Source organism: Plectrocnemia conspersa, unplaced genomic scaffold (genome assembly GCF_051122295.1).
Source record: "Plectrocnemia conspersa isolate PC_06_02 unplaced genomic scaffold, ASM5112229v1 ptg000001l, whole genome shotgun sequence".
Classification (NCBI taxonomy): domain Eukaryota; kingdom Metazoa; phylum Arthropoda; class Insecta; order Trichoptera; family Polycentropodidae; genus Plectrocnemia; species Plectrocnemia conspersa.
Window position 1 is genome coordinate 25,844,765 of NW_028277165.1, and position 24,912 is coordinate 25,869,676.

At 31.8% G+C, this 24,912-nt stretch overlaps 3 protein-coding genes across 10 annotated transcripts; all 3 read right to left on the reverse strand.

Moving 5' to 3' along the window:
• Positions 1 to 66: 66 nt before the first annotated feature.
• LOC148239424 (uncharacterized) lies at positions 67 to 11,917 on the reverse strand. 8 transcript variants are annotated; one of them, XM_088183553.1, is made up of 11 exons: positions 11,748 to 11,917; positions 11,536 to 11,676; positions 11,235 to 11,431; positions 11,015 to 11,149; positions 10,252 to 10,327; positions 5,799 to 5,951; positions 5,630 to 5,736; positions 5,400 to 5,566; positions 5,174 to 5,335; positions 4,306 to 5,106; positions 67 to 439 (listed from the first exon to the last, which is right to left on the reverse strand). In XM_088183553.1, exons 1-11 carry the CDS (start codon positions 11,891 to 11,893, stop codon positions 269 to 271), a joined length of 2,256 nt encoding a protein of 751 aa, XP_088039679.1. In that variant the 5' UTR covers positions 11,894 to 11,917; the 3' UTR covers positions 67 to 268. The 8 variants fall into 8 exon arrangements, with proteins under 8 accessions (XP_088039679.1, XP_088039670.1, XP_088039663.1 ...); XM_088183544.1 differs by having other exon boundaries at positions 11,015 to 11,158; XM_088183537.1 differs by having other exon boundaries at positions 11,527 to 11,676.
• Positions 11,918 to 13,669: 1,752 nt separating this feature from the next.
• On the reverse strand, positions 13,670 to 14,409 carry mRpL55 (mitochondrial ribosomal protein L55). Its single transcript, XM_088183635.1, has 3 exons — positions 14,285 to 14,409; positions 13,955 to 14,126; positions 13,670 to 13,884 (listed from the first exon to the last, which is right to left on the reverse strand). Exons 2-3 carry the CDS (start codon positions 14,117 to 14,119, stop codon positions 13,738 to 13,740), a joined length of 312 nt encoding a protein of 103 aa, XP_088039761.1. The 5' UTR covers positions 14,120 to 14,126; positions 14,285 to 14,409; the 3' UTR covers positions 13,670 to 13,737.
• A 1,441-nt stretch (positions 14,410 to 15,850) lies between these two features.
• Arl8 (ADP-ribosylation factor-like protein 8) lies at positions 15,851 to 22,439 on the reverse strand. Its single transcript, XM_088183622.1, has 5 exons — positions 22,225 to 22,439; positions 21,917 to 21,997; positions 21,305 to 21,378; positions 17,562 to 17,723; positions 15,851 to 16,981 (listed from the first exon to the last, which is right to left on the reverse strand). The coding sequence occupies exons 1-5, from the start codon at positions 22,345 to 22,347 to the stop codon at positions 16,858 to 16,860; spliced, it is 564 nt and encodes a 187-aa protein (XP_088039748.1). The 5' UTR covers positions 22,348 to 22,439; the 3' UTR covers positions 15,851 to 16,857.
• Positions 22,440 to 24,912: the final 2,473 nt, after the last annotated feature.

Genomic DNA, 24,912 nt, shown 5'->3' on the forward strand with positions numbered 1-24,912 from the left:
TACTGTATTTATGAAGTATAATTTTATAGGATTGTATAATAAGTTAAACGATAAATAAAAAAAATATTGTAAATCGCACGTTATTTTATTACATATAGATCGTCACAAAACCGTTACATATGATTGGGATAGCAGTCCAATTTCCTAAACTATGTATATATATAATGTATCAATATGTATATTGCTTCATAAGAGAAAGAAAACCTTAACCGCCTAGTAAAGTAGCTTGGAAAATTTCAGCCTAAATTTTATTAACAACTTAATTAATTTAGCTAGGCGGCGGTGGTGGCGGTGGAGCTGCCAATATGTTCGGTGGGGCAGGCGGAGACGGCCAATGCGGCGGCGGGAAAGGTGGTCTCCATCCGCCTCCAGGCGCAGACATGTTCATTTGCGGCGCTAATCCAAACCGAGGCGGTGGTGGCACATTTTTATTATCACCCTATAAATTATAAAAAAAACATTTATTAACCAATTGATCAAATTATTTATAATTATTAATTAAGTAAACTGATGCCTTTGATTGGAATCTTTGCGTTATCTGGATGTTGGAATTTAGTCAGTGTATAAAACAAATATATTTAAGAACGTATGATTTGGATCAAGCAGGCGTTGAACAATGTTTTATGCACTGACTTGAAAACAAATCGACTGTAGTATATGTGATGCTGATTTATAAAAGCTTCATTATCAACCTGACCATCCAGAATTGAAGGTATTTTTAGCTTTGCAAATTTTACAAAGCATAAATTAAAAACTTGAGGAAAAATTTTCTTGATCAATCAGGTCGATTCTACTTTCTTTGGGAAAACTATATCGAGACAAAGATTTATTAACACATTGAATACTGGGCATTATTCCTAAAAATGGAGCCGTGCGGCGGGGATTATTTGCGAAAATTAGGATACAAACATATTTTTTTTAAAACCGTAACTCTTTAATTAGTCAACGTTTTAACGTCAAATTTTAAAAACAGATTCATGATGATCGTTTTTTTGTATTCGCAATGATAAAATCAGTAAACGTCAAACTGTGGATCGCGTACCAATAAAATAAAATATAATTTTTAGTTTAGAATAACCAAATATATATATTTTTGAATAAAGACAATAAAAATAATAATAAAATGATGATAAAATACTGTTGTTTATAATAAAAACCGAAAATATCTAATTTTGTGACCTATACAATCAATTCCAAATTTTTAACACTTGACTGTCAAGTTACGCAGCGATATTTACACGACACCCAACTGTCCAATTTCGAACAAACGTAACGTTTGCCTATGGCTAAATGTAATCTTTTATTGTTTATGTATTATTTTATATTTCTGTTATAATTTATGAATTATTATTTTATATAGTATATTTAATATAATTAAAAATTATCAGTGATTCTAAACATTTTATTGCGTTAATATTATATATTTACCACTTTTTGTATTTTTACCACACGGTACGCAATGTGTTAAAATAATGAAAAACACACACTTAATGTATACTTCGCATCCAATAAAGACTCGATCCACCAATGTGCTTGGATAGTTACACAAATTAATTAAAGTCTTAATTTTCGCAATAATCCCTGCCGCACGCTCCATTTTTAGGAATAATGCCCGGTATTCAATGTGTTGGTAATTGAAAACGTGTTGAGAACAGTTTATTTATTTTGAACAGATCGGGATCAGTTCAGGTCTAAATATTATAATATTATAAAATATCACATTTGGGATTGATGAATCTGCATTTAAATGCCCACGATACCTCTACATACATATATATAACAGAAAAAAATGATAAATAAAAATCATTATATTTTATATTATAAAATTTTGAATTTGATTTCCTGTAATTTATTTCTTAGAAAATAGTATCAATAAATGAAGGAGTACGAAATAAATAAGCATTACAAAAATATATTGTAAACCTAACAAAATATAATGATGCAAAAAGTTGTAAAATAAATTAACGCAATTAAAAGTTGAGAATCACTGATAATTTTGTTATAATGCTTCGGGTTGATAATATGTACTTAGATATTAGATCTGGCTTAACATTTCGTTTTTTTATGCGGTTACCTTTGAATATTTTGGGTTTTTTGTAATTTTGTAGATAAGAATTTCAAGAAACATATCTCTAAGAAAATTACCATCTTTACCTGAATCAAACCGATAAGGTGGGGTTTTTCGGTAACATTTTTATAACGGCGTGCGTTTAGCCTAACGGAAACGTTACATTTGTTCGAAATTGGACGGTTGGGTGTCTTGCGAATATCGCCGCGTAAATCGACCGTTAAGTGTTAAAAATTAATTAACATATTTATATATTATTAATACGTGATTCGCAATTTGGTGTTGAGTGATTTCACTATTTCTAATAAATAATATGTGAGATAATTCCATAGAAAAAAATTATATGTATATATGTAAACATACATCTTGAAACGAATTTATTTTACTCGAGTTTTGAGCCTCTGGAATTTAGAATTTCTACTTTTTTGAACAATTTTTAGTAAATATGATATTAGTAACATTTGTAGGTAAATCCCTAAATAAATACGTTACAGTAAATACGCAGTTTACATGGGTTTTTTTCGTATGAAGTTAAAATGACGAAACTGACGCAACGGAAGGTTTCTGAAACGCACAAATTTGTGCACACCGTACGCAATGTGTTAAAAAGAATGATTTATTTTAAACTTTTTTATAAAAAAAACGAGGGTGATATTGTTTCACAATAGCCTGTACGTTAATTGGGCTCGGTGATCATTGCTCAATTGGTCGGATTATTGTTTACACAAACATTGGTCACAAGGCAACTTCTCACAAGGAAAATTGCTCACACGAAAATTAGTCTCAAATAAATCGCAAAATTAACAGGACAAAGTAAAAATAAAATCAACTGATTAAAATAAAAAATTAGTAAATATTCATACAATATTTTTTAAATAATTATATTATTTTCTCAATAATATACATATTAAGTTCTTTATTTTAATAATAAATTAATAACCCTTTCACGCGGCTGATATTTTTGCGCGATATTTCGAAATTTGCTAATATCTGGGGGAGCATCTATTTATGCCATAAGTTATTTAAATATTATTTCAATTAAGTATTCTTATAAGTATTTTTCAAACTTAAATTATACAAAAAAAACATATTACAAGGCTCAAAGGTTCATAATACATTTAGGCGCCCAATGCATACTGGTGATTTTCTTGATCACTTCTATAGGTGTCACCCGTGTTCAAAGGGTTAATAAATATTTTTTAAATAATTTTATCCAGTTTTACAAGAAAAATATCCGAGTTAATGACAATTAGGTATTTTTGATTTAAAAATTGAAAGCATATGGATAATTTCAATAATGAATACTGCTGATTTGTTAAGCTAAATATATCAATGAATGGTGATAGATATAATCATAATAATATAATAGCTGATTATTTAAAAAATAAATAAAAGCAGATTAATGCAATGTATTTAATTATTATTATATAGGAAATATGTTTTTTAAATCGCAACTACTCTGAAGAGTGTCATGTGAGAAATCGATTTGTGATCAATATTCGTGTGTGCAATAATCCACATGACCCGTTGTCATATGAGCAATAGTCCGTTCACTGTTATTTGTAGATAATTTAAATTTGAAGTATATCAGCGAGCCATCAATTATTTTTAAACAGACCGTCACACGAGAAATCCTAAAAAGTTTGAGAAACAATGATCTAGAAATTATTAGTTTAAGCCCTTCTTGATCATGTCGGCTCGAATTACTCGGAAATTTGTATTTTGTGAATTCTTATCTCAAAAACCAGCAATTTTTTCGAAAAAATTCTCATAGCCTTCTTTTGTTAAAAATTTAATTTGTACGAATATTTTTAAATGATTCACAACAGCTGCATATTTTTATACGACTGCATAAGAAAGGGTGGGTCCTTGCAAAAAAATTTTGATTTATTTTACTGCGACCAGAAAGTGGATTACTTCGAAAATTATTTGAACGACTTCTCTGAGATGCCAATACCCCAGAAAGTACAATGTTGAAAATGAATATAGTAACTATAGTTTTTTAGAACTTCTCCAGTAATAGTCAGAATTCATGTCTTGATAATTATTAATACTTTTTTGGTAGGAATATCCTTTTTCATCATCACAATTTTTTTAACGGAAAGTTGGTAATATGCAAATGTTTTGTAAACACGTCTGCTTTTTTAGGACCGTATAGTATTTTTTTAAACATTTCCATAAAAACTTAAATAATAAGTTTTACAACTATTAATTTATAATTTAAAGATGATAAGTACCTGAGGATTTTGGCCTTGTGAATTCGGTTGATTTTGATTATTGATCAGCGGCGGAGGCGGTCCTACTCCTGGCGGCCCGATCGGAACTCCGGGAGGTCCCATACCCGGCGGACCCATCTGCCCCTGCATCGTAGTTCCGGGCGGTCCCATGGGAGACATTCCCATGTTCGTGCCTGGTGGACCCATTGTTGTTCCCGGCGGTGCCATTGTAGTCACGGGAGTAGGCGGAGCACCGGGTCGCATCGGCATGCCCATCATACCCATCATGGGATTCGGTCCACCGAATCCTGGTGGACCCATCAACGGCGGTACTTGTCCGTTGATGTTAGGCGGCGGAGGCGCCGGAGCCGGCGGTCCGCTTCCGGGCGGAGGCGGTTGAGAGTTATTCAACCATGGCATGGAAGGCGGAGCACCAGGCGGCGGTGGCGGCGGACCGAAGGGAGGCGGTCCCCCTGCGCTGAACCCAGGCGGCGGCGGTAACGCGTTTGGAATCATATGCATCGCGTTGCTCGGCATCTGCGGAGCCATAATCGCTCTGGGAGGCCCCCTGTTGGGATCTCCGAATGGATTTCCAAAATTGTTTCTTCTGATATTGTTGTTCTGTTTCTGCTGATCGATCGGCGGACCTTCGCCGAGTTCGGCCATGAGAGACATGTATTCTTCATCGATCTTCGCTCGAGCCGCAGGAGGCGGAGGTCCGCCTTGACCCGGCCTTTTTGCTCGGCAATCTCCGGCAATGTGCCCAGCTCCTCCGCAAGACGAACACACTATATTGTTAGTTACGTTCGGTTTATCAGGACACTGGAATATATTTGATTGAATATTAGAATCGTAGATAGCACGTTTTAAATCAAAGTCAAAAACTCACAAGCCAGCTCTTATGATCCATGGCACCGCAATTTGAACAGCGTCCTCTAGCATCGCCTTCTCGCAACGTTCCATTTAATTGAGCTAACTCGCGCAACTGCATCCGTCTAAGATCGTTCTGTCCTTCCGGTACTTCCACTCCTTGACGAATCACTTCTTTGATCTAAAAATTCACACATATTACAAACGTATTTTTTAAGCATCATCTATACAAGTAACACTCATACTTTTTCGACAGCTTTTTTAACACACTCTGGATTAGTTGCCGTAATGTATGCATGTAAATGCTCATCTTCACCGGGTAAAGGTTGTCCGTCTTTACGTCCCACTTTACCTTCTTTTACGGATCCTTTTCCTCTTATAATGATTTTAGCGCCGGTCTCTTTCTCCATAGCTATACATATTGAAATGAACAAAATGAAATATTTATTTTAAAATCATATTAAGATTCATTTACATTTTAAAGTATTTCCACGGGGGCCGATGAGAAGTCCGACAAAGTTGATGTCCGGATGCTCCTCCTGGGGTATCATCACGCGATCGTTGACTCGAATGATAGGCGGTCTGAAAACAATCACTCATGTAGGCATTTCCGTAAAGATTTTAATATTAAACGAAAGTAATACTTGTAATCGCTCGGCGGTTTAAAGTCCGGATTGATACTGATCATCTGCTGCACGAGAGCGTGACGTTTCTCCTCCAATTTACGGCGAGTTCTGTATTCTCTCATATTAAGTCGTTTTCCATCGGAGGAATATATCGGCTCAGGAGACGGCGATCTGTAAAGCAAATAAATTCATCCCTGAACCACAAATCAACAGATGAAAGAATTCATTGATTGGTAGGTAAGTCTCTATTATCTAAAACTCAAAACAACCGAATCGATGACTTCGTCAACTACATAAATTACAATTTGGGGATAGTAACGTAACATTTTTTCACGTCTTAAGAAGTTTTTAGAATGTAACTTACTTAGGTTGTTTCCGCAGTCAACAGTTGTTCGAAAATCACACCATCACACAATAGTTAAAAATTAACTGTATGCCAATAACGATTTGTAAAAATTACAATAAACATAATTTGTTACTAATGTAGTTTCTGAAATCATCGATTTGATCGTTTTAAAACAACGGTGAATCTCGATCGTTGCAATTTTATTTATATTTTGTTTAAAACTTTTATACTCGAGTTAAAATTGGAGTTGTTTTTTTTTTAATAATTTTTATTTAATCAGTATTTATCTGGGCTCTGTATGTATTACCGTGGCTATAAAAATAAAAATGATTAAACATTGAAGAATTGAAATTATCGCTTCCTCGTCGGATTCCCTTAAATTGGAATATTCTGCTAATTATTAAGAAAAGTTTATTGATTATGAAAAAATAAAATGGAAATTATCACTTGAAGAAAATTTTGCTGGAAAGTTAGTAAAATTAAATCTCTGTAAGTAAATTTAATGCATTCATATTATATTTATATCATATGGGAGACAGGGTGAAGGATTCTTTAGAATTATTGCTTTTTCAATATAGAACAATTAAAAACTGTACCGACAGACAATGAACACATACTTCTCTAGGTATTTTTTAAATCAATCGATACAAATTGTATGGTATTTTAAATTAATAAAGTAAACTTTTAAATTAGAGAAGTTGATACCTAATTTATTTAATTAAGTTGTTCCGTAAGTCTTTTTTCTTACATTTACAAAAATGTATAAATTTTTATAAATTAACGATAATTTCATTATTATTTCGGTGTTTTATTAGCAGTAGTCGTATCAATGATGCTATTTAGTAGTGGGATATTTTCTGTTTCACCCTAAATCAATAATTGTAATGGAGATAAAATAAACTCGGTTAAGCTATATTATGCTTTATGAGTTTAAGCTCGATCATAATATGACAATAGCAGTTAAAAACATCTGTAGTGTCAAACATGGTTCTAAAAATTTCGTTCCGAGAATTTTGACTTATGGGTTATTAGTGAGGATATTAGGGCTACCATTAAAGTAGATCCAAGATTTACGATACAGTAACTAGCACAAAAATTCAACGTGTTACAGAATATTGAATTATGGGCAGACAATTACGACAGTGTGCTCAGCTAATTTGTTTAAAAGCGACTCAGACCATAAAAAGACCCCTTATGAATTAAGGAAGGGTAATTTTACACCGAGACAGCACTCGCCTTCATGTATCCAAGAAGACGGTAGAAAAAAAATCAACAGATTTTCTAAGGAACTCCTTTCTTATCCATCGTATTTTTTAGACATTGCTCCAAACGACTATAATTTATTCAGACCCCTGAAACAGTTTTTAGTTGGAAAAAAACATTTTACAAAAATTTTGCATACCAAAAATATTTATAATTTTTCCAAGCCATTCAGTGAATTTGCCAATAACTGTTTGAAGTAATACAAAGAGCAAAAAATCAGGTTTTAGTGTATATATAAAATGGGGGTTAAATTATTACGACTCTTTAATGTGTATATTAAACATATATTTGACAAATTATTTTTTTAAATTAAGAGATACTTTTTTGAAACAATCCCTTGAAAGATAACTGGATCACAGGTGTAGCAACAATACTTCGTTTCTTATCTTCCATTGCAACTTTTGCAGTTCTAGTCCCCAAATTTTAATTGTAACCTGTTTAAGTATTATAAATAAAATACCCAGAATATTTGAAAAACCTTTAAGGAATAAATGCATTCTAGAATAAACGGACTAAAAATAAAAAAAACTTTGATTTCAATACATAATTAATTAATAAATGATAAAACCATTGAAATGTAATGCCTCCACTACTCTCTCGAAGTCGGCCGAGATCGCCGACTTAGCTCCGACTTCGGTCCCTTTGACTTGGAACAAATGCCGACACGGTTCGAAGCTGGCCAAGTCGACTGAATAACCCCCACTTCACTCCCCGTTCTTGGTAAGCCTCGGACAACTTCCAAGAGATTTTAGAGCAGACAGAACCGAAATCGACCGAAGTAACCCACTACATTCTCCATCCTTGACCAACTTCGAGAGAATGTAGTGGAGGCATAAGTATGGTCCAAATAAGAATGAATTACTGCACGATTGTCATAGTGATACATCACAACAGACTATTGTATCAAGTACCACAGCTGCATCTGCTGAGCAATCCAAAGCAGATCATTATTTTTAATTTCAAATGAAGAATGAACGAGTATTTGGCCATAGAATAATAAATTTGTTTCTTTTTAAACCATAACCTGTTTCCGAAATAAAAAAATAAGATCTAAATTATTTTTAAAAAATGTCAACATAGGAGTTGCTGGTTGTATTAATTGACTCCAAAAATACATTAGTTTTCGAATCAGATATTAAAAAATCGATAACATGTAGAGAATATTTGTAGAAAAAGATGGAAAATATACAAACTAATAAAAATAATATACATTTTATTTTTTGACTCATTTAACTCGCACTTTGAAAAACGTAGACTTACAGAACAACCTAATTATTATGTTACAGTGATTTCATACTAGCAGTGAAAGTATACTTTCACTGGCGTTTTAGGGAATTCATATTCCGAATACACTTTCGCCAGTGGACGTATATTATTATAGACGAAAATACAATTTCACTGGTATATACCGGTGAAAGTATAAGTTATGACAGTTGAATGGTGTTCGGTTATTAAATAGAGGCAACTTTGCAAGGGCAAATTAACAAAATTGAACCTGAATTGTGCATATAAGTTAGCTAGCAGATTCAACGTTCAGACCAACGCTCGCTCACACCTAACCTGTCCCAACAGTTTTGGTCAAATGATCATCTTATATTTATAGTATGCAGATTCACAAAATATAGATTCATTGATCTAGAGCAGTGAATTTATAGTTATTATATGATATGCTTTCACCGATTGAGTTAGCGAAAGTACACTTCTACTAGTGAAAATATACTTTCATTGGAGAATACAGATTCACTGTAACATATAAGATGATAAGACTATTTTTTTAAATGAATAAGCAAACACTCTTCATTCAGTACTTCATTTTACATTAAATCATTCATATTTTTCATCTCTGGTATCACATTGAATGCTGAGATTTTTGTCAATCGTTGTCAAGGACAACCTGAATCAATTAAAATTTACCATAAATAAAAGTACAATACAATATTTTTGCAGTTATTGCCAAAAACCTAAAATAACTCGATTTATACGTAAAATTTGTTGACCTTCATTTTTATTTAATTTATGTAAAATAACACTTTTTTTATAATTATACTTTTAATATGAGGCAAAAATCTTGTACACCAATCTATAAAACCCAACTGAAAATATAAATTATTAAAATTAATGTGTGATTAATAAGTTTTAAATATGTCCCCGGTGTCAGACTCAGACTGCTCTAGTCTGTAACGGAGAAAAGGTTGGACCCGCTCCGGCTGAGTTTCAGCGAACAGCTTTATCTTCAGAGTACGTAAAGAAGAAAAGGCTCGACCTGCGTCTTGATTCTGGAAGTCGGACGTGATCATCATCAAACAGTCTGGTTTGATACTCGAGCTGATACGCTCAAGAAGAGACTAGTGTTTGCGCATAGGATATCTTATACCCGTGACTGTGTAACTGTATATAAATAACTGTCTGAGAAAAAATCTCTTATAGAATGAAGATAGCTAGCATCATCAAATATGATTAAATTTAGACTTTTCGTGTATTTTTAGTATTTTTTGAAATTCATAAATATCAACAGAATAGTCTAGTGCGTTCTCAGCATCCAATTGCGCACACTCAACAACGAGAAAAACAAAAGCGTCGCCAACGAAAGCCGAATCCGCATTCAACGAAGACACTAGTGCTATCAACGAGAAACGTTCATAGTGTACTCCCATGCGATTGCCGATCGACGAAAACGCTATTACCGTTAAGTATATGTATATATAAAATAAATCTATATGTATATATATATATGTAATATGTAATAATAATAATAATAATTATGAGAATGAATTGATTATTTCACAAATTATCTGTCATTATTCGGTAGTAGACGGCAGAAGGCACGACGAGCCCCCCGCCGAAGCAGCGACATATTCAGACCTTTCTTCCACGTTCGCCGGAATCCCCAAATCGCCGGACCTCAGCTTGCGGCTGACCTCTTCGATCTGCAGTTGCACTGTAACCAAAATGGGTTAGGCAAGGGCCAAAAAACCCACAATTAGAACAAAATGGCCTCAAATCTGGACAGATTATATTAGATATGTAAATATATAATCAAAAAACGGTACGTATTAATTTATCAAACGTTATTATAAATCAATCGGAACCTAATATTTGTAAATCTTACCTTTCGAAAGGATCTTTTAAAACAATAAATAAACTAAAACATAAATAAAGAAAGACCTAATTACTGAACGTTATTCGGAAGAGCAACTTTAACTCATCTAATATGATCTTGAAACCTACGTTTTTAAAGCAACAAAAAAAAAGTAAAAGTATTACAAGGCATTAATAACCTGGAATAAAATATAGCTTTATATTATATATATAATAATAATAAATATAATAATTAGTATATAACATTTATATAAAGAAAACTGTCTTTTTATATATACGAATGCCTGAAAATAAAAATAAAATGCATATAAAAATGTAGTAATGAGGAGACAACAATATGAAAAATGATATACTACGCCTGTAAATAAAGAAATTATTCTTGTGCTGTAAAAATGATCGTTTCCAATACGTATATATAAAACATTATTAACATTTAGAAAATTTTCAAAAGCTTACACACGCACACACTATGAACTTCTGTTTGAAATAAAAATAAAAACAAGAAATAGCATCAAAGTTTACTTACAAAGATACTGTTCCTCCTGTTGCTTAGTCAGAGTCGGAGGCAGTATAGTCGGCATTCCGGGTATGAACGTCTTGTCGTGTTCCGAGCCCGCCCATCGTGAACGTTTACGTCTAGGCTTCTTCTCGTCGCCCCCTTCTTTGTTCCCTAACCGTAAGAAAGCGATTATAATTTCACCTAAAGAAGCATAAACGAAGATAAGACAATTAAAAGTAAACCGTACCCGAATCGCCATCGGACATGTTGTTAGAGTTGTCGTTGCATAGATTAGGAGGCATTTTTTGCTGAAACGAGCCGGAAGAGTTAGAAGCGGACATCATACTGCACTGCGACAGCATAAGTTGACCACTTCCTCCCGGCCGGGTCGTAGACGTGGTCGTAGTTCCGACCATCTGATCGAGCAAAGCGATCGTTCCATCCCTGCAACGGTAAAAACGACGCTTAGTATACGGAGAGAGCGGATTCAACGTTGTGTGAATAAATAAATAAAACGAACGAAATATAGTTGCACTAACAAAAAATACCTGTCTTTCGACTTATGGCGATCCCTGCTGTTACTTCTGCTCCTGCTGCGACTCCTGGACCTGCTCCTGCGGTCCTTGGACTTTCTCTCCCTGTCTTTGCTCTTCCTATCTTTGTCGCGGCCTCTGTGACTATTTCGCTCGCTGCAATGACACAATACAATGGCGCAGATACAGCACACGTAAGCGTGGTCGCTCAAAATTAGCGTGCATACCTTTTGGATCGATGCCTATCGCGGTCGCGGTCGCGATCTCGCTCCCGGTCCCTGTCGCGATCGCGATCCCGATCTCGATCTCTGTCGCGATCGCGTTCTCTGTCTCGATGTCTAGAGTGACTTTTTTCATGATGCCGTGAACCCATCCTAGCCGGCTATTAGACGCCGTCAAAAAGGCGCTAGTGATGCCAACCTAATAAAAATAAATGTGTTTCGATGTAACGAGTTTGTTACTTCGAGACAATATCAACGGTGATTTTCAAATAACCCTCCGACCTCCGTGATGTGTAACAAATACACATTGCTTTAAATCAATTAAATTTATGTAAATATAATAAATACTATTTTTTATTGAAAATCGGAGATAAATTTATTAATTTCGGCTTATATATTTGCAAACGCTTTGCATCTCACTCCCGCTCTTTAAGCAGCAAGAAAGTCAGTCGTGTTGTGTACTTCGATAATGTGTGCAGGAGTACTAAAGTGAATTATCATTTCTCGCCTATAATTTAATAATAATTATTGGATATGTTTGATTTTTTATTTTGCTATGATTTTTAAGTCCTGCTTATATTTTCAAATTTTTTTCTAATTTTAGGGGGGAAAATAAAAGCTAAAAAAAGATGACTCATCGTAGTTACTCATCGAAGTTGTTAAACGAAAAGAGTCAGTCATGCCATTGTTACCAGAGTGGCGCCAAGTTTTAGCCATAATAAACCATAATAAATACATATATAAATTGTCTTCGTACAGAACTCTCAATAGCAGAAAATAAGTACAGACAGACGTCGCATCTTGCATACTGCTCTATAGCTTGTTTATACTTTGATATTACAGTTTTAAAAATATTATTGCTATCCTTGCCGATATTACCACGGACTTCTGATATGAGAATATTGATCAAAGTAAATTTAAACCTAATTTTGATCAATAGGTGGGCGCAAAAACAATATTATCACTTCTCAGAAGTCAAAGTAAAAAAATCCAAATGAGTTTTCGGTAATATTTCATTACGACTAGTAAGCAGCATTTTACAGTCAGTGCAATTTTGACGTAGTTTATTTTTATCAGATATAAGTTGGATAGTCAGTGGTCGTTTTTTAATATTTCGATTTCATTAAAAATCATAGTATTTCATTAAATGACATCAAATTCAAGGGGAGCAAATTATCCCCTCTGCCTCCTCCCCCCTTAAATGTCTGTCGCTAAACTTGTTTATTTTCTTTACTTAACTAAACCCTTATCTATTTCACTTATCTCTGCATCAGACCAATGTTTTCATGTTTAAAGATTTAAAATCGTAGCCCCCTTTATCCAAAGAGATAGAGGGGGCTATGCCAATCGTTCCACTTTTCAGTTCACTCGTGACTTTATATGATAATTATATTTTGCATTGCAAATCAACTGACTAATAATTATGTTATAATTATGTCTTAAAACATATCTGCTATATTTTTTATTGGTTTAAATCAAAAACCATAATTAAATTATAATTTATAAAAATAGATGTTTGTTTATTTTTTAAATGACTTTAATTTAAATTTTACCATCTCAATTATTTAACGAACAATGTACTGAAACCCAATGAAACCCATTCCTATATATTATAATTTCCAATTGGTAATATACGCTCAATTAAATGTAATTTGTAGCAGCTCAATAGACCAGTAATATTGTCAGTGACTAATACCCGATAGATTTAGGTTAAAACCCAATATGAACCTTAGTGTTTTTCAATTTCTATCGTGTCTGGGAGATAGGCATTAGTACTTTTAATACCAATATAATTTGGTTGATCATAGTAGATTTTCCTAATCTCAGGAATAAATATCGTAATGATAATTAAAAGCTAAATAGTACATATTATGTAAAAATAGTATCTAATAATAAGCTACATCATTTCATAGATCATATATAAAAAATACAGCTCAAAACATATTTATTGATTAATATAACACTATTCTAGAAATATATAAACACATTCAGTCTATCAAGGTTTCTTAAAGTGTGACAAATATTGGTTGGCATTAAACGTGTCTTCTATCTCTTCTTGAACAACCACCTTTTTCTTCGGTCTCCTTCGGTCGATTCTTGACTTTTTGTCGGTTTCATTCAAGGTGTTTAAATCTAGTGGCAACTAAAACAAACTCGAATCGAATTAATAGAAGTGTATACTACGTATTATCATTTGATGTGCGACAACAAACCTTGATTAACGCTCTCGGTTCATAATAAGAAATATTAACTGTGGCGCCGTCTGGTAAAATTAGCAATGTCGGATATACTCGCAAGGCTAATGATCTATGAGGTCGCGTAATGCTAGCGGTATTGTTGCTCAGCTTCCGAACGAACATTTGAAAAGGTCTCAACATTTTGATACTGAAATACATTTATAGGTTATGTTCTTTAAAAATTATTTCAGTAAGGTTGTACGTTATTGTAATGAAATAATTTTAATTATATTAACATTTGGAGATTTTGTACAATAAAAATAAGGCGATATATTAATATATTCGAATGAAAATTGTGTCGCTTACATTTGACAGCTTTATATCGGATATTTTGGTCTTAACGCAATTTATATTGACCAGATTGAAAACGTCAGTGTATAAAATTAATTATATTACACACGTATTCGTGCGAATTATTAATTAATTTAAAAAAAAATAGATTTGAAATATCGTAAATTATTAATGGAAATTAATCAATATGTAATATTATAAATATAAGCCCTTTGAAGTAAAGATCCAATTTCAATTGATACATTTGCAAACCTAAAAAGGGAGGGTTTCCGCGATCTGAAAAAAAACGCATTATATGAATACTACTTAAAAGTTTATTGAGTAAACATTGATTTTTTATACAAACATGCTTAATACAAGTTGACTATTTTTGATAAGGAATGCCAATATCATGATCACATTCCACGTTCTTTTTTATTAACTGAAATAAAATCACCAAACTAATATAATCTCATACAAACAACTCAATATATAATTTAAGAAATAAATGTACTCCTGACACTACATATGAAAAAACTAAAATCAAGTATAAAATAAAAGATACCTCAATTACAGCCTTTTTCCAATTTCGTTCAATTTATAAACCCCTAAGATATGCATATAATACATATACATATAGTATACTACAATTTAAGTTAATAAACGCTTAAAAACATAAATTAATAATATGCGAAATTTGCTATTAAACAATACATGTATTAATATAACAAGCTTAAACATCTGAAAGATATCTTCTATATTTAGGCCTATAATTACATTATAAAAAAGCACTGCGGTCGATTGATCGACAGATTGAAATTTATAGTGATTTTTTAATACTCTAATTTGCAAAACTACTACGAATCTGATACATTTCACGACTGTAATGAAGTTTTATTTTAATAATAGTATATAAATATGACAAAACATATATTAAAAAAAATAAAATATTTTTATTTGTTTAAATTACTATAGTTTATATATTAAAAAAATGTCGACTTATGAACTATGTGACACGCACGTTTGTGGCATCGTATATTTGTCGCACACAAAATAATTTTCAACAAGAGCACCCTGAGTAATCAAAGATTCAAGGATATTTAATAAAATGCAAATAAAATCAATCATACACATGAATCGTTTAAAATAAGAGATATTCATTATTATAAATGTTTATATATATATACATAAAGCTTAAGTTTTCTATTTGTTAAATATTTATGACTAAAGCTAGCCTTATTTATATTTTTATATATAATATATAGTTTTGCACAAAATCGATTAAGATTGCTATAAAAATATTTATAAAAGTATACAACGTACGAATTATTTTTCTTAACCCATTGAGATTTAAGATTTTGTAGTCCGACTCGATCCAATATTTAGTAAATCAAAATTAATCTTAAGTCACAATAAGTTTGATTGATAAAAATTAATTAAACTACTAGTGATTTTTTAAACTGAATCGCAAGATTTTAAATTCTTCATATGATAATTAATCACGTTTGATAATTCACAATGTACATCACTATGAAGTATGATAAACAGTCAACATATTATCATATTAGCTTTCCTTATACATTCTAATAATAAAAACTCCACTGCATTAGATAAGCAATTTTTATAAATATTTAGTCACATAAAGAACACAAATATCCATTCTAATTCATTTGAAAAAAAATTAAACATTTTGAGCATTATATTTAGTGTTTCGCAACAAACAAATATTTAATGTAATAAATTTAAATATTTACTATCAAGTCACGTGGTTAAATTTGACTACTCACTGATTTTTTTAGCTAATTTTTAAGCTATATATATGTAGATATTTTTAAGTCGAACTTGGTAAAAATCGATTAGTGCATTAACTAATTAAATAAATATATTTTGTGTATCATTATTATGCCGACATTGCCTTAATACAAAATTTTGTATTTTTAGTGTTTTTTAACAAAAGGGAATTTTGAGGACATATTAACGTTGCTTTTGGTCCCGCAGGAATTTAGAACGGCATTTTGTAAAAAGCTTTTAATTCAGTTTCTTTAAAAAATAAGACCATAACTGCAACACCGACATAAATACCTAACGTTTGACTTAATTTACTTACGGCACAAGAAGAAACTGTTAATTATATTCAAGTTATAAACGTTACGATATTTACAGTCAATCGCAATTTATAAAATTCATCACTTTATAAAAATGAATCGAAAATCATAGATAAAATATATACACGCACACATAAAACCAATATAAAGTGTATAAAATAAATTTAATCAGTTAGCGCAACAATCCAACCCAAGATATATATATTTAGATATTACATAATAATTATGCTCGCGTGGTCTTTGCTTACAATATATACATATTAAATAGTGCAAAGCATATTGATATTCATATAAACTGTATTTTGCTCGATATATATTCATATCTCCCCTGCTTGTTCGTTGTCCCGTGTCCAGATCGACAATTTAGTACTCAAACGTTTACTGAGTGTATAAAGAATATGGTAAATTATTAACAGTAATACGCTATTTTTATCTAGTAACGAGTGTTTGTTTGTACATAAATAAAACTTGCTGCGGACTGTTGACTTTTTCTTCTTCTTCGCCTTAACGACTTGCACCTGACTTACTGTGCGCAATCAGCCATTGAAGCGTTATGTCGATGTTGTCTTTCTCCTTGCACGAAATGGAATAACAGCAAATCTCGCGATCTTGAATCGCTGATAAATTCCTGAAAGAACAAAAATATTTATTAAAAGTCGAACAGTTCAAGCGATAAAAATATATCAACAGATAAACGTTGAACTGCCTTAACAATACGCTGTTGAGTATATAATATTTAAATAACACTTATGCACTTTTTTGCCAAAAAGATTTATATGTAAAATAAATTCAACTGTATCATTAAACATTGAACATACATGATTTTTACAAACAATATATTTAAAGAGAACCTCTTAAATATTTTAGAATTTAAAAAAATACACCACTAAGTTTTTTTCATATTTACTAATGAACATAATAATTTTTTTTTAAATTATAAAACATTTTCCAAAAGTAAGTTTTTGAAAACCAGATATTTCAAAACCCTATTTGGGAAACGTTGATCTCAAAGATACAATAAAAAAGTTAATAATAACAATATTACATAAATTATTTAACTTGTTTATGACCATCGCTTATCTGACTAATTTATCATGTGCATGTAGCAAAAATAAAATTTATGACACATTTGTTCAAAGGTTCAATGTTTATAACGTTTGATTAAACAATCAAATATGCTAAAAATAATGTCACAATTAATAACTTACATTCTCTCTATTAAACCGTTTTCATCCAAAGCGTGAGGCAAGTCTCTTTTGTTTCCGAGAACCAAAACCGGTATACCGGTAAGCTGTTGCTTGTCTAATAAGCTATGTAGTTCATTCCTAGATGCTTCAATTTTATCAGCGTCGGCGGCATCTACCATATAACTGAAATTTACAACAACAAAAATTAATACAAATTTTTTAGTGTATATACATAAAATAGTAAAATCCCATTTAATTGAACACAGAAACATAAATAGAAAACTGATGGATTTAAAAATTCCATATTTTAAGAACACTTAATCGACAGTTCATTTCTTTGTTGCCAGCTACACGATAATGGGCAATTTTGCGTTAAGTAAAGTTAAAAAATAATATAACTCTTAAATTAAAAGGAAAAATAAAAAAATGAGCAAAAGATTAGACTTGTATTGAAACATCTCTTCAATAGTTAATCTGTTTATGTAAAAGCAAAATTAGAAGCTAATTAATTTAAATATAAATATGTTAGATCGAATATAGGGAAAATTAAATTTATGGCTCTCATAAAAAAAATATGGTGTTTTTTTATAATCTCAATGTGTATACAAATACGTTGTGGTCATGTGATCCAGGAAAAAAAATTGTAATATTTTTTTTCATTTAGTATAAACATTTATTCCATAGATGACAGCACAATAAGTTTTTGCTGTTATATATAAGATAAAGCGAAATGATTTTTTAGTTAGAAAAATATTATTTACAAAACTAATATACAATATTTATTCCGAAAGATTTTTTACATTATTTATGATATTTTGCCACAATTTAAGTAATTTTTCTAAGCCTCTTTTGTTAAATTCTTGCAGTTTTGATTTAAAAAAAGGATTTAAATGTTTTTGGACATCATCCGTTGAATTAAATTATTTTTTTCGAACCACATGTTCCATAGGCCGGAATAAATAATAATCTGACGGTACTGTGTCAGTAGAATAAGGCGGATGTAATAAAAATTCTAGATTGAGTTCCTTTATTTGGTCTTGTGTAATTTTAGCTGCGTACAGTCTCGCATCATAAGATGCATCGACTATTAACTAGGACCGATCATTTTTTTAAACAATTCCGCCTTAAATCTCTCCAATTGAGTACAATAAAGTTTGGCTGTGGTGGTCTGACCAGTTTTAATAATTCGTAATACACCCGAAATATTTCATCAGACAAAAAAAAACAAAGGTCAAAGATTGTTGAGGCGTTGAAACTGGAGTTCGGCCTGAAGAAAGTCATTGTTTTTTTATTATGTGGATTGCTATAAAGGATTCATTTTTCGTGTCCAGTAATAAATTGTCTCAAAAATGGATCGCTTTCATATGTTATTTTTTGCCGAGCCTTTTCAAACGATACTTTTCCATCGACAAGAGACACCCAATCTTTTCTGATAATTCCTTGATGGTTTTGCGCAGATATGATTCTACCAGTGAACAATCTAACTTAACCCTTTGAGTAGTGAATTAATTTATATACATTTGTTAATTTGTTAGTAAACAAATGAGAGTGAGTACATTTAATAATTCCATAATTATTTGTTTATTATTATTTTATATTGCATTTATAGTGAATTATAAAAAAAATCAGTGATTCTCGTTTTTTTGTACTAATAAGAAAAACTCGGTACGTCATTTGTCATTTGCCCCCAATTGAAGTTGGCAAGAAAAATGCATGTCATCTAATTAAATACTATAAATGAATCATAATGAAATACAAATATTAAAAAAACTTGAATGTCTGACTCTAAATCAAAATTTCCTTAATTATCTAATAAAAACAATAATTAAATAAATAATTTTTAAAGTTTCAGTGAAATCATATCGGAATATATATTTTTACCTTAAAATTATATGATTTCAACATTTCCACATGAAGATTGGAACGGTTTTATTGCTTTTTATGTGGATTCTAAATGGGCCCCCTAGAATTTGGCCAGAAAAATGCATGTAATTTAATGAAAAACTATGAATCTTAATGAAATGTAAATACTAAAAAAATCGATCACTTTTTCCTTTTTCACGGCCAACTTTTTCCTTACCTGGAAAAAAACTGAAATGACATCCTTATTGGACTCGAATTTTATCTTGTTATTATAGAGATAAAATTTATAGAAAGACAAAAACTAAAAATTATAGGTATATTCCAGAGATGTAATAAGACAAATTATGAACAACGGCGACATGACATTACTGACCAATAAGGGCGATGTCTTTGCTTAAAACGAATAATCAAGTAGACGCCATGTGCGTATCCAATATTGGAGTTTTGGTTTAGTGCTGTACCATTTTAGGTAAGCCACGGATATTTTGGTTATTTTCTGGACGCTACTAGAAAACATTTGTAGACTTAATTTGTTTTTTTACTACAACTTTTTTTGACTTTGCGCTGTTGTTTTTTTTAACCATTGTTTTGTTGGTTTTTTTTAACCATTTTATGATAATATATAATCTGTGTCGATAGATTCTTAACTGACTTTTAAACTGTAATTATTTTATTTTGACCGTTGAAAGAAGGATGAAAGAGAAGAAATATTGTTAGAAGAAACTTTTGAAGATAGTTTTCCCAACCTTCTAGCGAAGATGAATAATATATCAATGATCACGGAGATTCTGAAGAAGTTTTTAGACCAGAAGCCCACATAAGTGCAAGACTGCATCTTCAAAGATTATTCAAAAGAAATCCCCAATGCGATATTGGGTAGCTCAGAATATGATCCTCCAGGAAGTTTAAACAATTTTAAAAGTGTGCCAGATCATTGGTGATGATACGTTCCAGACAATACCAGAGGAGACAAACCGTTATTGAGAGAAAAATCACCGTAAATACGAAACTTCGGTTCACTCATGAAAATGGAGAGATGTTATAGTCCTGGAATTTAAATTTACTATTAATTATGGCATTAGTTTGAAGAAAATACAAATCCTAGAATGAAAACTCCGTATTTTAGAAAAACAGTGAGTCCATACCACACAAACACAAACATAAACATTAAATTTCATTAGTGATAAAAAACATAATACGTATTAATAATAATATATTAGGTTTTTACGAGTGTGTATCTCTATTGGAAGTGAGTGTGCGTTTTTCATTGTATTTGTTAATAGTTGAAAGAAATTTGTTTGTCTGTTTCATTGTGCAAATATCAAACAAAATGTAAAAGTTGCACGGTTGGGTACCGAGTGACGATCTCCGCGTATATTGACCTTAAAGTGTTAAAATTGATTTAAATATATTTATATTTTCTTGGTATGTGATTCACAGTTTCATGATAACTGATTTAATTATTACGAATAAATGATATGATATATATATTAATAAAAAAAATATGTAAACACTGCCCTGAAACGAAATTTTTTTACTTGAGTTTTGAGCCTCTGGAATTTAGGATATCGATTTTTTTCAATTATTTTAGTTGATATAATATTAGTAACATCTCTGGCTAGAGTACTAATTGAATACGTTACGGTTAATACGCAGTTTAACGTGTGATTTTATTATATGAAGTTGAAATGACGAAAAGTGCAAATTTATGCACACGTGAGTAATACACAACGCAATCGCACTAATTCTTATTAAGTTAGAATAAGTTTGATTCATTTTATCGAATATTATTTCATACCCTGTACCTCCCTCTCGCCAGCCCTGCAGAATACTAACTAACCTGTCAATTAAGTGTTAAGCCCTGGGTATCAAATCAACGGGATATTACCATGTATAATTACACTATAGCATTAACGCCTCTACAATATCTCTCCCACATGGCTCGAAACCTGGGTTGTCCTCCAATGTCCCATACCTAAAAAGATAACAATTTAATATACAAAAGTTCAGAATATACACACATATCAGTGAAGTGCCGCTTTGCACTATTGGTTGAACATGTTATCTAAATATCGATGTATTTCATAGTAAAAAAATGCTTTTTTCAAAAGCTGATATATCTGATTTTGCCAAAGGTTTAATACTCTAATTCTTAAGCCTTTCATTTATAGATCCCATCAATAAAGGTGCTACGAGCACAAAAAAAACCAGCCGTGACAAAATATAGTATTTCTGCTGTGCTTGCTGTGATTGTCAGGTGATACTTTTCAACAAATCGTTGGAATTTGAAATGCCTCAAATGTTGTATTATTATAATAGGTTGAATCATAAAAATTAACTAAATTTGAGTCTCGTTAAACAAAGCGAGACGCATTACACATTTTGACAAATACAATTTTAGCATGTTTTGTCAATTTTTTGTAGCTGTACATTAAATTAATCATAATTGAAATACTGAGATCATAATTCACATATGGCCGTTTCATACAAACCATTTTAAAATTGAAAATTACCTTGATGGTCACGTTTCCCTTTGTGATCTTCCTCATGTTGAATCCGACCGTCGGAATCATGTCCTCGTTGAACTGACCCGACTGCAACATAAAAAATAAAATATGAATTTGACACGATGCTTCATTTTACGACTGACCTGTCTGGATATAAATAAATTTGGACATTCCATATATAGTAGAAAATCAATAGATTTAGTCAGCGACGGCGCGGACACGTGTCTGACAGTTGGCGTTCACAGGCGGAATGTGCCAGGGTATTTTCGAAGAGATCGAAGTACAACGGATGAGCTGAAGAAATTGTGACTTACGGCGATGACATTGACAAAAGTGGTTTTGCCGGAATATTGGAGCCCCACGAGCGTCAGCTCCATCTCCTCTTTCCAAAAGAGGCTCTTGAACCAGTCAAGAATGCGATTGATTAACGCCAACATGATGGGGCGGCGGCGGCGGCGCCGGCCTGCGCACAAGATGTCACCGGTGACAACTGCTCGCACCTAGGCGCAACGCGCTGTGCGACTTTCAAATGCTCGTTGCATCGAATCACTCAACATCGCTATAAGGATGCGACATACGAGGATAGAAAAAATAATTAATTATTTCGATTTGCCAGTTCATTATCGCGTGAAATTACACTAAATGTAAAATGTAATTAATATATTTTTCAAGCAATATATATATTTAGAAGCTATATCGAATCTTGAAATTGACATCTGTAGAATCAAATTTTCCTACAAAATTCCACTTATAGCTCGAAATTATTTGTGTGCCGCTCTTGTAATTACGCGTAAATCAGGGGGAATATGTTCTCCACTGCGCTCCACTTCAGCGCTGCCATAGTCAGGGACATCACTTGGGGGGCAAATTGGAGCATTTGCCTCCCCTCCCTCTCCTATTGAACTTGGCCAGAAAAATGAATCTCATTTAATAAATTACTATGAATTTTATTAAATTCAAGATATTGAATAAAACTATAACTGACTTGACAACTTTTGCTCCCCCCCTTCTACCCTCTCTGAAAAAATCTGAAATGCCGTCACTGATTCTAAACCAAAAATTCCCTCAAATAAAATCTGTAAAAAACAGTCTCGAATCTATCCTAATGCTCTTCTAAAATATCTATAAAACTCACATTAACAATAGCGAAACGTACATACCTAACTTAATGCAAGTTTTAAAGCTAATTATTGTTTTAAAGCGTTCATTAGGTCAAGTTCAAAATACAAACTAGGCCAACTCTATTCTCAGGTGGGAATTGTCAGAAAAAGAAGTACAGAAAGACGTCACATCTTGCATATTACTCTATAGTTTTTCTGTACTTCGATATTAAACTACGTTTTAAAAAGATGATAGCAATCCTTACCAATATTACTACGGACTTGTGCTATGAGAGTATTGATTAAAGTGTATTCAAACAGAATTTTGGTCAATAGCAGGGCTCAAAAAAATATCACTTCTCAGAAGGCAAAAATTCACGTAAAAAGCAATAAAATCGTGTCAGGTGACGGCACGATTTTATTGCTTTTGCCGTGGATTTTTGACTTCTGAGAACTGATAATTGTTTTTTACGCTTTCCTATTGGTCAAAATTCGGTTTAGGCGTGCTTTATTCAATTTTTGCAATGTTAATATGAACGCTAGATAATTGAGCTGTTCCACTGCGACGGCGACGGCACGGTTATTGTTTTTGACGTAGATTCTAAACAGGAACCCCATTGAATTTGGCCAGAAAAATGGATGTGATTTAATGAATTACTATAACTTTTGCCCCCCCCCCCCCCTTTGGAAAAATCCGATAAGACATACTTATTTAAGAGATACACTTATACACAAAATAATTCAATATATGTAGCCCTTTATGTAAATAGTTTCGGCGCTGTTACAGTGGGAACGCTTAGTACCGAGCGTTAGTCTATCTAGAATAACATTTGTAGAAAGTATTTTACAAAAATTTCTTAAAATTTCTATATTTTAGCTGTATTAATTATAATACTCCACTAGAATAAAAAGGAAAATTCAAATAAAATCGAATACAACAATAATACACAACAGCATAGATGTGCTATCAGCGATATAAAATAACTTTCGCTATAGTTACAGCTGAATAAATATTTTGAAAAACAGTGACTAAAAAAATATTAGCATTTGCTGAGTATGTATACATATTATACAGAATTGGTTTCAATTATCACATTTATTATCTATTTTACATTTATTTTTAATGAAAATGCACATTGCGCATAACAATGTTTAATATTTTACACATAAATTGATTACTATAATACTATTATATTTTACTCATAAATGACTAAATCATACATATTTATAAATAATTATTTCTGGGTCGAATGTAGTTATTCTATCAATATAATTAATTTGCTAAAATTTGATACCAGTCCATTCAAAAGATATTGTCTTTAATTCTAAATATTTTTTGCGTGATATTCTATTTTTTTTTTTGCTAATAATCTGTAAATATTGAATTACTAAACTAGATGATTTACTTATAATATGTTAATTTCTTTAACGAAAATGGCAAAAGTGACGTAAGAATTACTATTTTAATTTTTTTAATGAATTAATATATTATACATTTAATCGCGCAACGTAAACATGTTTTTTATAGACAGCTGTTAATAATCACGCGTGTTCACAGTGTAAAATGTTTATAACATCACATTTACGAAATAGATCGCTTAACGACTACTCAATACATTGAAATTCTTCAATCGTACGACAGAAATAACAATTATGTATGAACTGTGTATCGAAATTTTCGGTAAGATTATGATCAATTTCATCGTCCTACTGAACGAATAATTCGCAACGTGGTGAAACAATTTAAAGAGACTGCAAACGTTAGAGATAGGGTAGGGCCTGTGCATCCACTTGGTGTCCGTTTAGCCGAGAATATTTCTGCTATAAGTGAAAGTGTGGCCGAAGACCCGAAATTGTGGATTCGTCGGCGTTCGCACATTTTGGGCTTTCTTACGGCTCCCT